The sequence below is a fragment of the Orcinus orca genome, chromosome X (genome assembly GCF_937001465.1).
Source record: "Orcinus orca chromosome X, mOrcOrc1.1, whole genome shotgun sequence".
NCBI lineage: Eukaryota > Metazoa > Chordata > Mammalia > Artiodactyla > Delphinidae > Orcinus > Orcinus orca.
Window position 1 is genome coordinate 72,838,777 of NC_064580.1, and position 17,357 is coordinate 72,856,133.

The 17,357-nt window shown below is 33.0% G+C and overlaps 1 protein-coding gene across 1 annotated transcript; it reads left to right on the plus strand.

Annotated features, from left to right (window-relative positions):
* The first annotated feature begins 3,473 nt into the window (after nt 1-3,473).
* On the plus strand, nt 3,474-16,964 carry CYLC1 (cylicin 1). The gene is given in 9 exon segments (XM_033404048.1): nt 3,474-3,487; nt 7,892-7,932; nt 11,182-11,220; nt 11,223-11,299; nt 14,165-14,199; nt 15,433-15,839; nt 15,842-16,430; nt 16,432-16,540; nt 16,542-16,964. Coding segments are annotated over 9 exon segments (1,734 nt in total).
* Nucleotides 16,965-17,357: the final 393 nt, after the last annotated feature.

Consider the following 17,357-nt stretch of genomic DNA (forward strand, 5'->3'; position numbering starts at 1 on the left):
TTCCAATGCAGGGGGGCATGGGTTTGATCCCTGGTTGGGGAACCAAGATCCCACATGCTAAACAGCTCAGCCAAAAATTAAATAAATAAAATTTAAATAAAAACAAAGTCACATCCACATTTTTAGGTATCTGTTACAGCAGCACTCACTACTGACACCCAGATTTGTATTAATTTTCTGTTATTACTGTGAAAAATTACCACAAAATCAGTAGATTAAACTGCAAATTTATTTTCTTACAGTTCTAGAGGTCAGAAATCTGAAATCAGTTTTACTAGCCTAAAATCAAGGTGTTAACAGGGCTGGTTTCTTCTAGAGGCTCTTAGGAGATAACCCATTTCCTTGTCTGTTTTTAGCTTCTAAAGACTACCTGAATTCTTTGGCTTGTGCCTCCTCCCTCTTTCTTTGAAGTGCATCATTCCAATCTCTGATTTTACCACCAGACTGCCTTCTTCTCCTCTACCCCTGTTGTTACCCTCTGTAAAAGAAGTCTGGTGATTACATCGAGTGCCTTCCTGGATAATCTAGAATAATTTCCTGATCTCAAGGTTTTAAATTAATCAGATATGCAAAGTCCCTTTTTTCCATATAAGGCAACATTCACACGTTCCAATGATTTGGATATGAATATTTTGAGGGTCATTTATCAGCTTTTCACAGTGCTCAATATTTATTAGCTGAGTGAATAAATTAATGAAAACCATATAATAATTTCTTATTCAAATTTGAAGGATTAACTCAGTCAATTACCAGGGAATACAATTTCAAGAAAAGTAATGAGTGAAATAAAAGTGGAGCAAAAACAATAGGACAAGAAGGAAGGCATTTTATAAAAGGTAGATTTAAAGTAAGAGATACATAAACTGAGAAGAAATAAAGAATTTTGAGAGCAAGATTTCACTTCAGAAAAAATCAAGCAAATAAAAATTATACAATTATATTAAATGATATAGTATATTTGAAAGTACGTTTTAAACAACAAAACACTATGAAAACATAAAAAGCATATTATTTATTGTTATTACTATTGTCATGACTATACCATTTCTCACAAAAAATATTGAAAGAACTGTGTCTTTTCTTCTATTCATTTTTTTTTTACATTTCCATTACTGTAAAAGGGAAGAGTAGTACAGTTTATAACAATCGGATAACAGAAGCCAAATATGTCATTCTATTCCCTTATGGTTATGGAATTATGTGTCCTGTTAAAGAAACGTTTATTCCACTATCATTAAGATAGTCTCCTATGTTACCTCCTGGAAACTTTATTATTTTACCTTTCAACTTTAGGTCTACAATATAGCTAGGATTGACTTGGGTGTATAATGTTAGATCAGGTTAAGAATCATATTTTTTCCCTTGAAGATACCCAAATGACTAGTACTGTTTATTGAAAATAACATTTTTCTGTGATGCATAACAACTTTGGGATAATGCATATGACCATATCTATATAGGTCACTTTTTTTGAACTTCTTAGTCTGTTCTGTTGGTTATTTGTTTTCATGCCAATACTAGATTATCTTAATTGCTGTCACTTTATAATAAGTATATATATTGATGTTTGGTAATATATATCTTTCACATTTATTGCTTTTCTTTCAAATTGTCTTATATATTCTTGCCTCTTTTATTTCCATATAAAATTTAGAATTATCTAGTCAGTTATCAAAAAAAGTCAAAACAAATTTTACTGGGATTGCATTGAATCAATGTATCAATTTGGTAAGAATTGCTAAACTAACAATATTGAATCTTCCATACCCTGAACATGGTATATACCTCCATTTACTTATGTTCTCTTTAATTTATCTTAATATTGATTTGTACCCTTCAGTGTAGAGGCATTGCACATATATTTTTAGATTTATATCTAAGTATTTGGTATTTATGTTATATATAAATGTTATTATTACAATGATTTTAATTGTTTTATTGTATATAAAAATATAATTGATTTTTACATTTAATCTTCATATCTAGCAATTTAGTTAAATTCTTTTAGTAATTCTAATTGTGTGTCTGTAGATATTATTGATTTTCTATGTAAACATGCTGCCAGTAAATACTAACTGTTTTATTTCTTTTTTTTCTATTCTTAGAATTTTTATTTATATTTTTCTTGCCTTATTGCACTAGCTGGGACCCCCCAGTAAAATGTTACATTGAAGTTGTACTAACAGATATCCTTTTCTTGTTCCTGAGCTTAAGGGGAATGTTTCTAATGCTTCACCATTGGGTATTAACATTTTTTTCTAGTTTTCTGTACATCTTGTTTATCAGGCTAAGGAAGTTTTCTTCTATTCCTTGTTTGCTAAAAAATTTACCATGAATGTGTTAGATTTTATCTGCATATTGAAATGTTTATATAAATTTCCCTTCTTTGTTTTAATGTGTTCATGTGGTGAATTTCAAATGTTAAAGTAACCTGAAATAAATCGCATTTGATTGTGATAGAATATCCTTTCTATGTATTTAATTCGTTTAAATGTTTAAGGATTCAGGCATCTATTCAGGCATGTTTATGAGAGATATAGGTCTGTAAATTTTTTTCCTATTAATGACCCCATCAGATTTTGGTATCAAGGTTATGCTCTTCTCATAGAACAAATTGATAAGTGAGTCCACTATTCTATTATTTGGAAGAGTTTTTGAATAGCTGTTACTACCTCTTCCTTAGGTGTTTGGGAAAATTAATCAATGAAGACATCCACACCTGGGATTCTCTATGTCAGTACATTTTTAATTATAAAGGCAATGTCTTTAATATACATACAATAATTCATATTTTCCATTACCCCTTATTTCAGATTTCACATGTGTTCTTTCTTAAGGAACTTATTTATTTTGTCTAAATTTTTAAATATATTGGCATAAAGTTTTTGCTTTCTTTCATTTTTTTCTGTTGGTGTCTTTATTATTTTTTTCCTCTTAAATATATTGGCTTCAATCTGATGTTTTGTTTCTAGTTTCATGAAATGGATATTTAGGTCATTGATTTTTCAGCCTATCTTCTTTTTAATATACAAATTTAAAGTTATAAAGATTTTAATAAGTTTTTATATCCCACAGATATTTAACTATTGTATTTTTCTTTATGCTATTCAAAATAATGTTCAAAATATTTTTTAGTTTCCCTTGTTATTCTTTAATCCATAGTTTGTATTATTAATTTCCAATTGTTAGGTATTTTTTAGTATTTTTTTGTCACTGATTTCTAGATTTATTCAACTGTGATCAGAAAACATATACCATATGATTTCAGTACTTTGATACTTATTGAGACTTGCTTATTGCCTAGTCTATTGTCACTTTTGTTAACTGTTCCATGTGAACTTGAAAAAAATGTATATTGTGCAGTTGTTTGCTGTAAAGTCTTTATACTATGTCAAGTTGTATTAATTATATTATTCAAATTTTCTATATCTCTACTGATACATTTTTGTCTTCTTGGTCTATTAGTTATTAAAATGAGTATGCCAAAGTCTCCAACTATAATTGTCAGTTTGCACATTATGACTTTTCCTTTTAAAATTTTGGTTTTATATTTTTTAAAACTATGTCAGTGGGTACATAAAAATCTTGAATTACTACATCTTTCTATTGGATTGAGCTTTGTACCATTATAAAATGTCCCCATTTATTTTTATTTATCTTAAAGTTAACTTAGTTAAATTAGTTTAGCTCCATGAGCTTTTTTTTTAACATTTTTATTGGAGTATAATTGCTTTACAATGGTGTGTTAGTTTCTGCTTTATAACAAAGAGAATCAGTTATACATATACATATATCCCCATATCTCTTCCCTCTTGTGTCTCCCTCCCTCTCACCGTCCCTATCCCACCCTTCTAGCTGGTCACAAAGAACCGAGCTGATCTCCCTGTGCCATGTGACTGCTTCCCACTAGCTAGCTATTTTACATTTGGAGGTTATTATCCATTGGTGAGCACAGTGTATCCCTTCTCCATTAAAAAAAAAATTAACCATTATGTGTCCTTATATTCTTGGTGTATCTCCTATAATCCCCTGTGACATTTTCATTTTTTAAGTGGTGTACTTAGTCCATATACTTTTCTTAACATGAGAACAATCCTCTTACCAATTTTTGTGTGTAAAACACTGTATTGTTAACTATAGGCACAATGTTATACAGAATATTTCTATAACTTATTAATCTTACTCCATTTGCTTTTAATGTAGTTACTTTATGTTTGGATTTAAATATAATATTTAACTTTTTGTTTATTATTTGTCCCATATTTTTTGTTATTTCTCCTTTATTGCTTTCCTTTATGTTAATAAAACATTTTATTTACATTTCCTTCTCTATTATTTTATGCAAATGCCTTTCATTATTCTTTTGTGGTTAGCTTAAAAATGAAAGCATAATCCTTTGATTTATTGATGTTTACCACAAATTAGTATTTTTACCATTCCCCAGAAATGCAAGCTTCTTCTTTTTTTTCTTAACATCTTTATTGGAGTATATCTGCTTTACAAGAATGTGTTAGTTTCTGCTTTATAACAAAGTGAATCAGTTATACATATACATATGTTCGCATATCTTTTCCCTCTTCATCTCCCCCCCTCCCACCCTCCCTACCCCACCCTTCTAGGTGGTCACAAACCACCTAGCTGATCTCCCTGTGCTGTGCGGCTGCTTCCCACTAGCTATCTATTTTACATTTGGTAGTGTATATACGTCCATGCCAATCTCTCACTTTGTCAGAGCTTACCGTTCCCCCTCCCCATATCCTCAAGTCCATGCTGTAGTAGGTCTGTGTCTTTATTCCCTTCTTACCCCTAGGTTCTTCATGACCTTATTTTTTTTCTTAGATTCCATATATATGTGTTAGCATATGGTATTTGTTTTTCTCTTTCTGACTTACTTCACTCTGTAGGACAAACTCTAGGTCCATCCACCTCACTACAAATAACTCAATTTCATTTCCTTTAACAGCTGAGTAATATTCTATTTTACCTGTATGCAGAAAATTATAAGACACTAATGAAAGAAATTAAAGATGATATAAATAGATGGAGAGATATACCATGTTCTTGGATTGGAAGAATCAACATTGTGAAAATGACTGTACTACCCAAAGCAATCTACAGATTCAATGCAATGCCTATCAAACTACCACTGACATTTTTCACAGAACTAGAACAAAAAAATTCACAATATTTATGGAAACACAAAAGACCCCAAATAGCCAGAGCAATCTTGAGAACTAAAAATGGAGCTGGAGGAATCACGCTCCCTGACATCAGACTATACTACAAAGCTACAGTAATCAAGACAGTATGGTACTGGCACAAAAACAGAAATGTACAACAATGGAACAAGATAGAAAGCCCAGGGATAAATCCATGCACATATGGTCACCTTATCTTTGATAAAGGAGGCAAGAATATACAGTGGAGAAAAGACAGCCTCTTCAAAAAGTGGTGCTGGGAAAACTGGACAAGTACATGTAAAATGAGATTTTTTTAATGAGATTTAAAATGAGATTCTAATCTATGAGATTAGAACACTCCCTAACACCATACACAAAAATAAGCTCAAAATGGATTAAAGTCCTAGATGTAAGGCCAGAAACTATCAAACTCTTAGAGGAAATCATAGGCAGAACACTGTATGACATAAATCACAGCAAGATCCTTTTTGACCCACCTCCTAGAGAAATGGAAATAAAAACAAAAATAAACAAACGGGACCTAATGGAACTGCAAAGCTTTTGCACAGCAAAGGAAACCATAAACAAGACAGAAAGACAACCCTCAGAATGGGAGAAAATATTTGCAAATGAAGTAACTGACAAAGGATTAATCTCCAAAATTTACAAGCAGCTCATGCAGCTCAATAACAAAAAAAAAGCAACCCAATCCAAAAATGGGCAGAAGACCTAAATAGATATTTCTCCAAAGAAGATATACAGATTGCCAACAAACACATGAAAGAATGCTCCACATCATTAATCATTAGAGAAATGCAAATCAAAGCTACAATAAGATTTCATCTCACACCAGTCAGAATGGCCATCATCAAAAAATCTAGAAACAATAAATGCTGGAGAGAGTGTGGAGAAAAGGGAACACTCTTGCACTGCTGGTGGGAATGTAAATTGATACAGCCACTATGGAGAACAATATGGAGGTTCCTTAAAATACTACAAATAGAACTACCATACAACCCAGCAATGCCACTACTGGGCATATACCCTGAGAAAACCGTAATTCAAAAAGAGTCATGTACCAAAATGTTCATTGCAGCTCTATTTCCAATAGCCTGGAGATGGAAGCAACCTAAATGTCTATCATCGGTTGAATGGAGAAACAAGTTATGTTCATTTTTGAAGAATAATTTTGCTGGGTTAAGAATCTTAAATTTGCATGCTTTTTTTTTTTTTTTTTTTTTTGAATTTTAAATATACCCTTCCATTCTCTTCTGGCTTCTATTACTAATTTTTCCCTTTATGTCAGGATACAGATTCGGATCACCTATGTACCAAAGGAATATACACATAATCATTTATAGCACTAAAAAAGTATATTTTGAAATGAATAAAACTTTTCAGAGGTTTAACTATATTTGAATTTCCAATAATTTGAGACTAAGCCCACATCTATATAAGACAAGCATGTTGGCAGAATTTTCCCATTTCTCACTGTTCCTTGATTGCCCTTTCTAGTGTTTTCCAAAGTGAGGTGCATGTGCAGGACAATCCATTGGCTTGTAGGGACAGGATATGAGAATTTTAATTTATATATTTTATTTCATATCAAATTTTTCTATCTTAATATATAATTTATAAAGTATATTATTACAGTAGAATATGAATTATACACACATCACAATTATTGAGTTGTGCTCAAAAGAAAGTTTGAAAAAAATTACTTTAGACTGTAGGAAATAAGTCAAAATCAATGCAGATGCAAAGTATTTTTCCCAGGATGTGAAAGCAGTGATCCAGCCAGCATGTCAGACTTCCAAACTGTTAAATTTCCAAACTCCCAGGCCATATAATCTTCTAGCTACTCTATAGAATGAATATGGTTTCAACACAAACTAATAGACAATTGATCTATATTTTGTAAAAGCAAAACCACAAGCTTTGACTATTTCAGAAATCTATGAAGTTTCCTGTTTCAAGACAATTCAAAGCAGTGATTCTTAACTTCAACTGAGTTTCCAAATAACTTGGAGAGTTTTTAAATACAGGCTTGATAAAGCCACACACAGATATTCTGCTTCATGGGTCCAGGAGCAGTTCTCAGACATGTTTACATTTTAAAAATGTCCAAGTTAATTATCATGTTTACCTCTAGTTGAGAACCACTGGACTAGATATTTTTATTACTCAGTGTCTCCAAAATCTTTCTAAGTAAGTCGGTAGTTATTTAATGATGAATATGGACCAGGCTTTGTGCTGGTACCAAAGCTGTACTTAGGAAATGAAAATAAATTTGACTCATATATAAATATATTTGATCATTTTGACCTATTTTTGTTTGTTTTTACAAACTTGATGGCTTAGGTCAGTCAAAAAATCATGCTGTAAAGTATTTGTGTATATAAGTACAATCTCAGAATTAACAGTGGTCACAACCTACTGTTCCTCTTAATTAATAAGGAAGTAATATTTAAAAATAAATAAAATAATTTTTTTAAAAACATAAAAAATTTAAAAATAGCCCATAAAAATTAAACAATAAAAATAAATTATACCGTGTGTATCCTCGATGGACAGTATAATTATTACCAGAATAAATGAGTACTTTCCAAGATTTCTCAAAGCATTACTATTAAAGGCATCTTAGTAATAATAGTCATTATTATTATTAGCCATAATACAAATTCAATTAAACATTTTCTTTTTTTTAACAGACGAGAAGTAAACATCAGAACATATGATAATTCCTTACCAAGTAAGGATTTAGTCTTTGGAGCTCAATATTATTTAGATTATATTTGAAAATAATTTTATGGAAAATGACTAGTCTCTTCCATTCAATGTGATAAAGCTTAAATGCCCTGAATTTTTGCTAAAGTTTAAGAGAATCATGTATATTGGTGTGTGTGTGTGTGTGTGTGTGTGTGTGTGTGTGCGTTTAAAGTATTTCTGGACTTGATGTGGGTTTCTACTAGCTATTTTAAAAGGAAATATTTAGTTCTTCCTAATTATAAAAATCAAACTTATTTGCAAAAGGTTTTCTTGTTTTTAAAATTCACCATTACAAAACTCAAAGTAGAGAAGGAAAATATAGTCAGAAAGATGAAAGTGGATATTCCAGGTGTTGAAAAGCTACAACTATAGAAGAGTTCTCCTTAATATATTGAGCTGAAATCCACTTGCACTGCTACAACCTTTATCCATTGGTCTAGTTATTCCCTCATGAAACATGTAGGTGAAATCTCTAACATTGTAATTAAGAGCATGTATTCTGGAGCCAAACTATCTGTGTTTGAATCTTAACTCTTCTACTTACTTTATGATTTGGGGGCAAGTAATTTAACCTCTCTCAGTGCTCTATTTTTCTATATCTGTAAAATGGAGGCAATTATAAATTATATTACCTAATTCAAAGGGTTGTGATGATTAATAAGTTGATATATGTAAAGTGCTTAAAACATAGTCTAGCATATAGTAAACACTGTATAAGTGTTAGCAGTTGCAGCAATCCTATTGTTACTTTTGCTACCATTCTTGTATATACCAGCTCTTTAAATGTTTGAGTATAATGATCGCATCTCTCATTAACCTCCTCATCTCCAGGAGAAGTATCTGAATTATCTCAATACCTCTTCTTTTGATAGTTCCCAGATAGTTTGATCCTCCTAATTACTCTATTCTGGTGCCCTCAAATGTGTACATGCCCTTTCTGAGTATAATTGCTTTACAATGGTGTGTTCGTTTCTGCTTTATAACAAGGTGAATCAGTTATACATATGTATATATCCCCATATCTCTTCCCTCTTGCGTCTCCCTGCTGCCCACCCTCCCTATCCAACCCTTCTGGCTGGTCACAAAGCACCGAGCTGATCTCCCTGTGCTATGCAATTGCTTCCCATTAGTTATCAATTTTATATTTGGTAGTGCATATATGTCCATATATACATTACTGCTCTCTCACTTTGTCCCAGCTTACTCTTCCCCCTCCCCATGTCCTCAAGTCAATTCTCTAATAGGTCTGTGTCTTTATTCCCATCTTGCCCCTAGGTTCTTCATGAACTTTTTGTTTTTTTTAGATTCCCTATATATGTGTTACCATACGGTATTAGATTTTCTCCTTCTGACTTACTTCACTCTGTATGACAGACTTTAGGTCCATCCACCTCACTACAAATAACTGAGTTTTGTTCCTTTCTATGGCTGAGTAATATTCCATCGTATATATGTGCCACATCTTCTTTATCCATTCATCTGTCGATGGACACTTAGACTGTTTCCATGCCCTGGTTACTGTAAATAGAGCTGCAAAGAACATTGTGGTACATGACTCTTTTGGAATTATGGTTTTCTCAGGGTATATACCCAGTAGTGGGATTTCTGGGTCAGATGGTAGTTCTCTTTTTAATTTTATAAGGAAACTCCATATTGTTCTTCATAGTGGCTGTATCAATTTACATTCCTACCAACAAAGGGTTCCCTTTTCTCCACACCCTCTCCAGCATTTACTGTTTCTAGATTTTTTGATGATGGTCATACTGACCAGTGTGAGATGATATCTCATTGTAGTTTTGATTTACATTTCTCTAATGATTAACGATGTTGAGCATTCTTTCATGTGTTTGTTGGCAATCTGTATATCTTCTTTGAAGAAATGTCTATTTAGGTCTTCTGCGCATTTTTGGATTGGGTTCTTTGTTTTTTGATATTGAGCTTCATGAGCTGCTTGTAAATTTTGGAGATTAATCCTTTGTCAGTTGCTTCATTTGTAAATATTTTCTCCAAATCAATCTACAGATTTAATGCAATTCCTATCAAAGTATCACTGGCTTTTTACACAGAACCAGAAAAAAATTTTCACAATTTGTATGGAAACACAAATGACCCCGAATAGCCAAAACAATCTTGAGAAAGAAAAATGGAGCTGGAGGAATCAGGCTCCCTGACATCAGACTATACTACAAAGCTACAGTAATCAAGACAGTATGGTACTGGCACAAAAGCAGAAATATAGATCAATGGAACAGGATAGAAAGCCCAGAGATAAACCCACACACATATGGTCACCTTATCTTTGATAAAGGAGGCAAGAATATACAGTGGAGAAAAGGCAGCCTCTTCAATAAGTGGTGCTGGGAAAACTGGACAGCTACATGTAAAAGAATGAAATTCGAACACTCCCTAACACCATACACAAAAATAAACTCAAAATGGATTAAAGCCCTCAATGTAAGGCCAGACACTATCAAACTCTTAGAGGAAAACATAAGCCGAACACTGTATGACATAAATCACAGCAAGATCCTTTTTGACCCACCTTCTAGAGAAATGGAAATAAAAACAAAAATAAACAAATTGGACCTAATGAAACGTAAAAGCTTTTGCACAGTAAAGGAAACCATAAACAAGGCAAAAAGACAAGCTTCATGCCCTTTCTTTAAATAAGGGTTTCAGACCTTCATGTAGCATTTGGGTCTATGGCCGTAATTTCTGTGACTTGGGAGGTCATTGGGGTCAGAGGAGAACTAAAAGATGCACTTAGGTTTAAGGAATTGAGAGTTTTACTGACTATTCTCGGGATTGTGCTAGCTATTATTGGGATTATAAAAAAAGACGTTATATTTGCTGCAATCCAACCAAAATGACATAAAGAAAAAAACAACACAGTTGAGTTGATGGAGATGTTTTGATGGAAACAGTGAATTTTTCTCTATTTTCCCTTCTTACAGTTTGATTGTATTATTGTAATTATTATGATTTATGTAACTGTGAAAATTGGTTTCATCTAGAAAATAAAATTACCAATGTCATTTTAAAGTTATTTTGGTGCTAAATGGAGAAATCAGTTTTTATCTTTCCTAACTAATATGCAAATAAACTACAAACTCCAGGGGGGAAAGCTATATTTTGAGTGACAACTTAATATATTTATTGCTCAAGAATAGTTCAGGGCTGATGAAAGTCTGGCTATTAACTGCAAATTGTCTATTATTCTCTCTTATTTCAGTCAGGGAATCAAGCAGAAAATTATGGAATCAACAATACTTCACTTTACATTTCCCAAACAACCACAGCCAGGTAGTAAAAAGAGATTAAGACCTTCAGAAACACAAACTGCAGTTCTTGTAAATATTAATGTCATTTATTACGAAATTTAAGATGAGACAATATATAAATATAAATTATATATATATATATATAATTTGAATTTTACTACCAATTGGAAGCAGATATTTCTAAATTTATAACTCCCTGTATAGTAGATTGCCTCCAACTACTTCAGATTAAACTTTATTTATACGTGGTTCTCAATTTCAAAAGCATTATATACCTCATAGTCTAGGTAAGCTGGAGAATCTAATGTTGCAACTGGAGGGATCTATCAGGAAAATTTAACCGGCCACAAAACAACATATAAAATTTGAGTCTTAGAAGAGGAGACAATTTTTTCTAAACATCTTTATTGGAGCATAATTGCTTTACAATGTTGTGTTAGTTTCTGCTTTATAACAAAGTGAATCAGCTATACATATACATATATCCTTATACTTCCTCCCTCTTGCATCTCCCTCCCACCCTCCATAACCCACCCCTCTAGGTGGTCACAAAGCACCGAGCTGATCTCCCTGTGATATGCAGCTGCTTCCCACTAGCTATCTATTTTACAATTGGTAGTGTATATATGTCAATGCCACTCTCTCACTTTACCCCAGCTTACTCTTCCCCCTCCCTGTATCCTCAAGTCCATTATCCAGGTCTGTGTCTTTATTCCTGTCCTGCACCTAGGTTTTGCAGAGCCATTTTTCTTTTTTTTTAGATTCCATGTATATATGTTAGCATATGGTATTTTTTTTTCTCTTTCTGGTTTACTTCACTCTGTATGACAGACTCTAGGTGCATCCACATCACTACAAATAACTCAATTTCGTTTCTTTTTATGTCTGAGTAATATTCCATTATATATATGTTCCACATCTTCTTTATTGATTCATCTGTCGATGGACATGTAGGTTGCTCCATGTCCTGACTATTGTAAATAGTGTTGCAATGAACATTGTGGTACATGATTCTTCTTGAATTATGTTTTTTTCAGAGTATATGTCCAGTAGTGGGATTGCTGGGTTGTATGGTAGTTCTATTTTTACTTTTTTAAGGAACTTCCACACTGTTCTACATAGTGGCTGTATCAATTTTCGTTCCCAACAACAGTGCAAGAGGGTTCCCTTTTCTCCACAACCTCAGCAGCATTTATTGTTTGTAGATTTTTTGATGATCGCCATTCTGAACACTGTGAGGTGATATCTCATTGTAGTGTTGATTTTCATTTCTCTAATGATTATGATGTTGAGAATTCTTTCATGTGTTTGTTGGCAATCTGTATATCTTCTTTGGAGAAATGTCTGTTTAGGTCTTCTGCCCATTTTGCATTGAGTTGTTTGTTTTTTTTATATTCAGCTGCATGAGCTGCTTGTAAATTTTGGAGCTTAATCCTTTCTCACTTGCTTCCTTGCAAATATTTTCTCCCATTCTGAGGGTTGTCTTTCTGTCTTGTTTATGTTTTCCTTTGATATGCAAAAGCTTTTAAATTTCATTAGGTCCCATTTGTTAATTTTTGTTTTTATTTCCACTTTTCTAGGACATGGGTCAAAAAGGATCTTGCTGTGATTTATGCCATAGAGTGTTCTGCCTATGTTTTTGTCTAAGAGTTTGATAGTTTCTGGCCTTACATTTAGGTCTTTAATCCATTTTGAGTTTATTTTTGTGTATGGTGTTAGGGAGTATTCTAATTTCATTCTTTACATGCAGCTGTCCTGTATTCCCAGCACCACTTATTGAAGACGCTGTCTTTTCTCCACTGCATATTCTTGCCTCCTTTATCAAAAATAAGGTGACCATATGTGCATGGGTTTAACTCTTGCTTTTCTATCCTGTTCTATTGATTTATATTTCTCTTTCTGTGCCAGTACCATAGTGTGTTGATTATTGTAGCTTTGCAGTATAATCTGAAGTCAGGGAGCCTGATTCCTCCAGATCCGTTTTTCTCTCTCAAGATTGCTTTGGCTATTCAGGGTCTTTTGTGTTTCCATAAAATTGTGAAGTATTTTGTTTTCTTTCTGTGAAAACTGCCATTGGTAGTTTGATAAGTGTTGCATTTAATCTGTAGATTACTTTCGATAGTATAGTCACTTTCACATGTTGATACTTCCAATCCAAGATCATGGTGTATCTCTCCATCTGTTTGTATTATCTTTAATTTCTTTCATCAGGGTCTTATAGTTTTCTGTATACAGGTCTTTTCTCTCCCTAGGTAGGTTTATTCCTAGGTTTTTTCTTCTTTTTGTTACAATGATAAATATGAGTGTTTCCTTAATTTCTCTTTCAGATTTTTCAATATTAGTGTATAGGAACGCAAGAGAGTTCTGTGCATAATTTTATATCCTGCTGTTTTACCAAATTCATTGATTAGCTCTAGTAGTTTCCTGGTTGCATCTATAGGATTCTCTATGTTTAGTATCATGCCATCTGCAAACAGTGACAGATTTACTTCTTCTTTTCCAGTTTGGATTCCTTTTATTTCTTTTTCTTGTCTGATCACTGTGGCTAAAACTTCCAAAACTATGTTGAATAATAGTGTTGAGAGAGGAAAATCTTGCCTTGTTCCAGATCTTAGTGAAAATGTTTTCAGTTTTTCACCATTGAGAATGATGTTGGCTGTGGGTTTTTCATATATGGCCTTTATTATGTTGAGGTAAGTTCCTGTTATGCCTACTTTCTGGAAGTTTTTTATCATAAATGTTTTTTGAATTTTGTCAAGTGTTTTTTTTGCATCTATTGAGATGATCATATGTTTTTTCTCTTTCAATTTGTTAATATGGTGTATTACATTGATTGATTTGCATATATTGAAAAAATCCTTGCATTCCTGGAATAAACCTCACTTGATCATGGTGTATGATCCTTTTAATGTGATGTTGGATTCTCTTTGCTAGTATTTTGTTGAGCATATTTCCGTCAATGTTCGTCAGTGATATTGGCCTGTAGTTTTCTTTCTTTGTGACATCTTTGTCTGGTTTTCATATCAGGGTTATGGTGGCCTCGTAGAATGAGTTTGGGAGTGTTCCTCCCTCTGCTATATTATGGAAGATTTTGAGAAGGATAAGTGTTTGCTCTTCTCTAAATGTTTGATAGAATTCGCCTGTGAAGCCATCTGTTCCTGGGCTTTTGTTTGTTGGAAGATTCTTAATCACAGTCTCAATTTCACTACTTGAGGAGCCCATCTTGATGAGGTTTCAGGGCCTTTCCATTTTCTTTAATCTGGCATTCAAATACTAGATACTTGGAGATTCACGTTTTCTACTGCTTTTATAAAGTGAAGTTATTCTATCAACTAACAAAAAGAAAAGCTAGCCTACTGAGGTCACCCAGATATCAAAATATATTTTAAAAGTATCTCCCAAAGCAGGGTCACAGTCAATGCATTTATTCAATGGTCATTTTTACATCTGTAGAGATCAAAGTTTCATGCTTCTCTTCATTGTCCTCCTTTAATTCCATATAACAATTTCACTGACTGGTGATATCCCTAATGGATAGCTGAAGGAGTATAAGAAGTAAATGTAAATTAGTCTATGTGGCCACTATGACAACCAGATTTGAGAAATGTTTGGGTTGGAGTAAAAAATATACACTATTGTTACACTAAGAAATGTGTATATAATATTTGTTTTATTTTATGTCTTTGTTTTTGGCAGTATTTCACAGCAGGGATCTTAGGCTTTAAATCTGTTCAGAGACCTTGAAAGTAGGTGTAGAAATCAAGCTAGACCTGAAGTCTATAAAATTGTAGCCTATCATAAGAATTATCATAACAACCTTCAAGGGCATCAGCTTATTTCTGATCTGACTTGGGGCTGAGGGGTACATTAAATGTTCCAAAAGATCTCTCCCCTGTAGGAGTCCAAATGGAACATATTATCAGTTGTGAGGACAGGACCTGAAATGTCATGGATCATGTGGGCCTGCTCTGATCCTAATATTAATCATTGAGGAAATTCTAAGGTTCCACCTAAATTTATTTTATTTCCAAAGTGGAGTTATCTCACATACACACACAAACACACATAGAATGTTGAAAAGGAAAAAAAAAACTATTTAAATAGATGGTTATCTAAAAGCTAGACTATTTTTATGTTTCAATATAACAAGATATAACTAATTCAAAAAACACATCATTATTCTAACCAAATTTTTTTCATAGACATGACAAAAGAAATTTAGATGAAGCTCAGAAGCCAGCTCATATATGGATAATACATTCATTAAGAAAAACATTTCAAAGGTCATCTATTAATTTAACTATCAGGAGACAGGCTTCATTCAGACATTCTTATACTCTTATCACTCATTCTAAAAAGGCAGAATCTAAAAAGTCCAAAGATGACAAAAAAGGAATAAATTTGAAGAAAGTTTCCAAGAAAGCTATAGGCCCACACAAAACAACTTTAGAATCCAAGAAAACAGTAAATAATGAGAAACCTAAAAGAGGAAATAAAGCAGTTAAAACTCCATCAAAATCATCACATGAAAGTCAACTATCTAAGAAGTCAAAGTCCAATTCAGAAGCAAACCCAGAATCCAAAGGTTCTAAGTCAGTCTCAATAAAGGATAAAAAAAAGATAAGAGATATTCAAAGGATTCCAGGGAGATGGATTTTGAATCCATATGTACAAAGAAGTATTATAGGAGCTGAAAGAACAATCGTGATGCCAAATTAGAGATTTGCTCAAAAAGTAGTTCAAATATGGATTTAATGATGTATTTAGAGGAGTCTGGTGCTGAACCCATGGAATTTGATATGTGGTTAAATAACTACTCACAGAATAATTTTAAAAAGCTTCCAAAGAAGGATGCAAAAAAGGATACAAAGGGGAAGGGCTCTGATGCTGAATCTGAAGATTCAAAAGATGCAAAGAAAGATGAGAAGAAAGATAAGAAAAGTGCAATGAAAGACAGCAAGAAGGGTGCAAAGAAGGACACAGAGTCTACTGATGCAGAATCTGGAAACTCAAAGGATGCAAAGAAAGATTCAAAGAAAGATGACAAAAAAGATGGCCAGAAGGATGCAGAAGAATCTGTAGATTCAAAAGATGCAAAGAAAAATTCAAAGAAAGATGACAAGGAAAAGGATGCCAAGAAGGATGTTGTGTCTACTGATGCTGATTCTGAATCTGAAGGGGATACAAAAATGGGTAAAAAATTCAAAGAAAGATGACAAAAGGAAGTCTGCAATGAAGTCTGAAGAGTCTACTGAAACCAAGTCTGATTGGGAATCAAAGACGGACAAGAGGATTAAAAGAAGGTTAAGAAAGATTCAAAAAAGATGCAAAAAAGAAGGATGCAAAGAAGGACCTAGAGTCTAGTGATGCTGAATCTGATGTGTCTTCTGAGAAAAACCTAAAGAAGCCTGAAACATTGAAAAGTTCAGATGCTGAATCTGAAGAGTCACTATATAAACTTAGGCCTAAAAGGATAGTTGATGAATCAGATGCCACATCTACAGATTCAAAGAAGGAAGCACTGGAACCAAAGAGAAATTTCAAAATGCCATCCAAAAGGACTATATTCAAAGAAAAAGGGAAAAACGTAGGTACAGGTAGAGTTCCTCCATCAAGAGAAAGACCACCACTACTTCCTTGTGAGACTTTACTGCCATCACCTAAGGCCAAACGTCTCTGTGGGTGCCAGAATCCTCCTCCACCTCCAAAACCAAGATATGCTCCTTTGGTATGATTACTCCTGTTTTATTTTTAGAGAAAATTGGATTAAAAATGAAAGATAGTTTTAAATTTTGAGTTTATATGTTCTCTGAAGAATAGTTCCATTTTCCTGGTATACTGACAAGTTTGGGGCTCACAGATGAGAAAGATGAAGAGTACTTCCAAAGGACTCAAAAGATTTGCAAAACAAATGTCAAAAAGTTAAAAATAATATTTAGACTGGAGCAGAGAGAACTGGCTTGTGATTTAAGAAAATATTTATAATTATTTTTAAAAAGTCATATTACAAAAGTGATTAACTGTTCTATACTTATGAAAGAACCAAAAGGAAAATGACTAAAAATTCTAAAGGACAGATTTTAGTGAGAAATAAAGACATTTCCTAGGCAGTTGTTGCATATAGTAA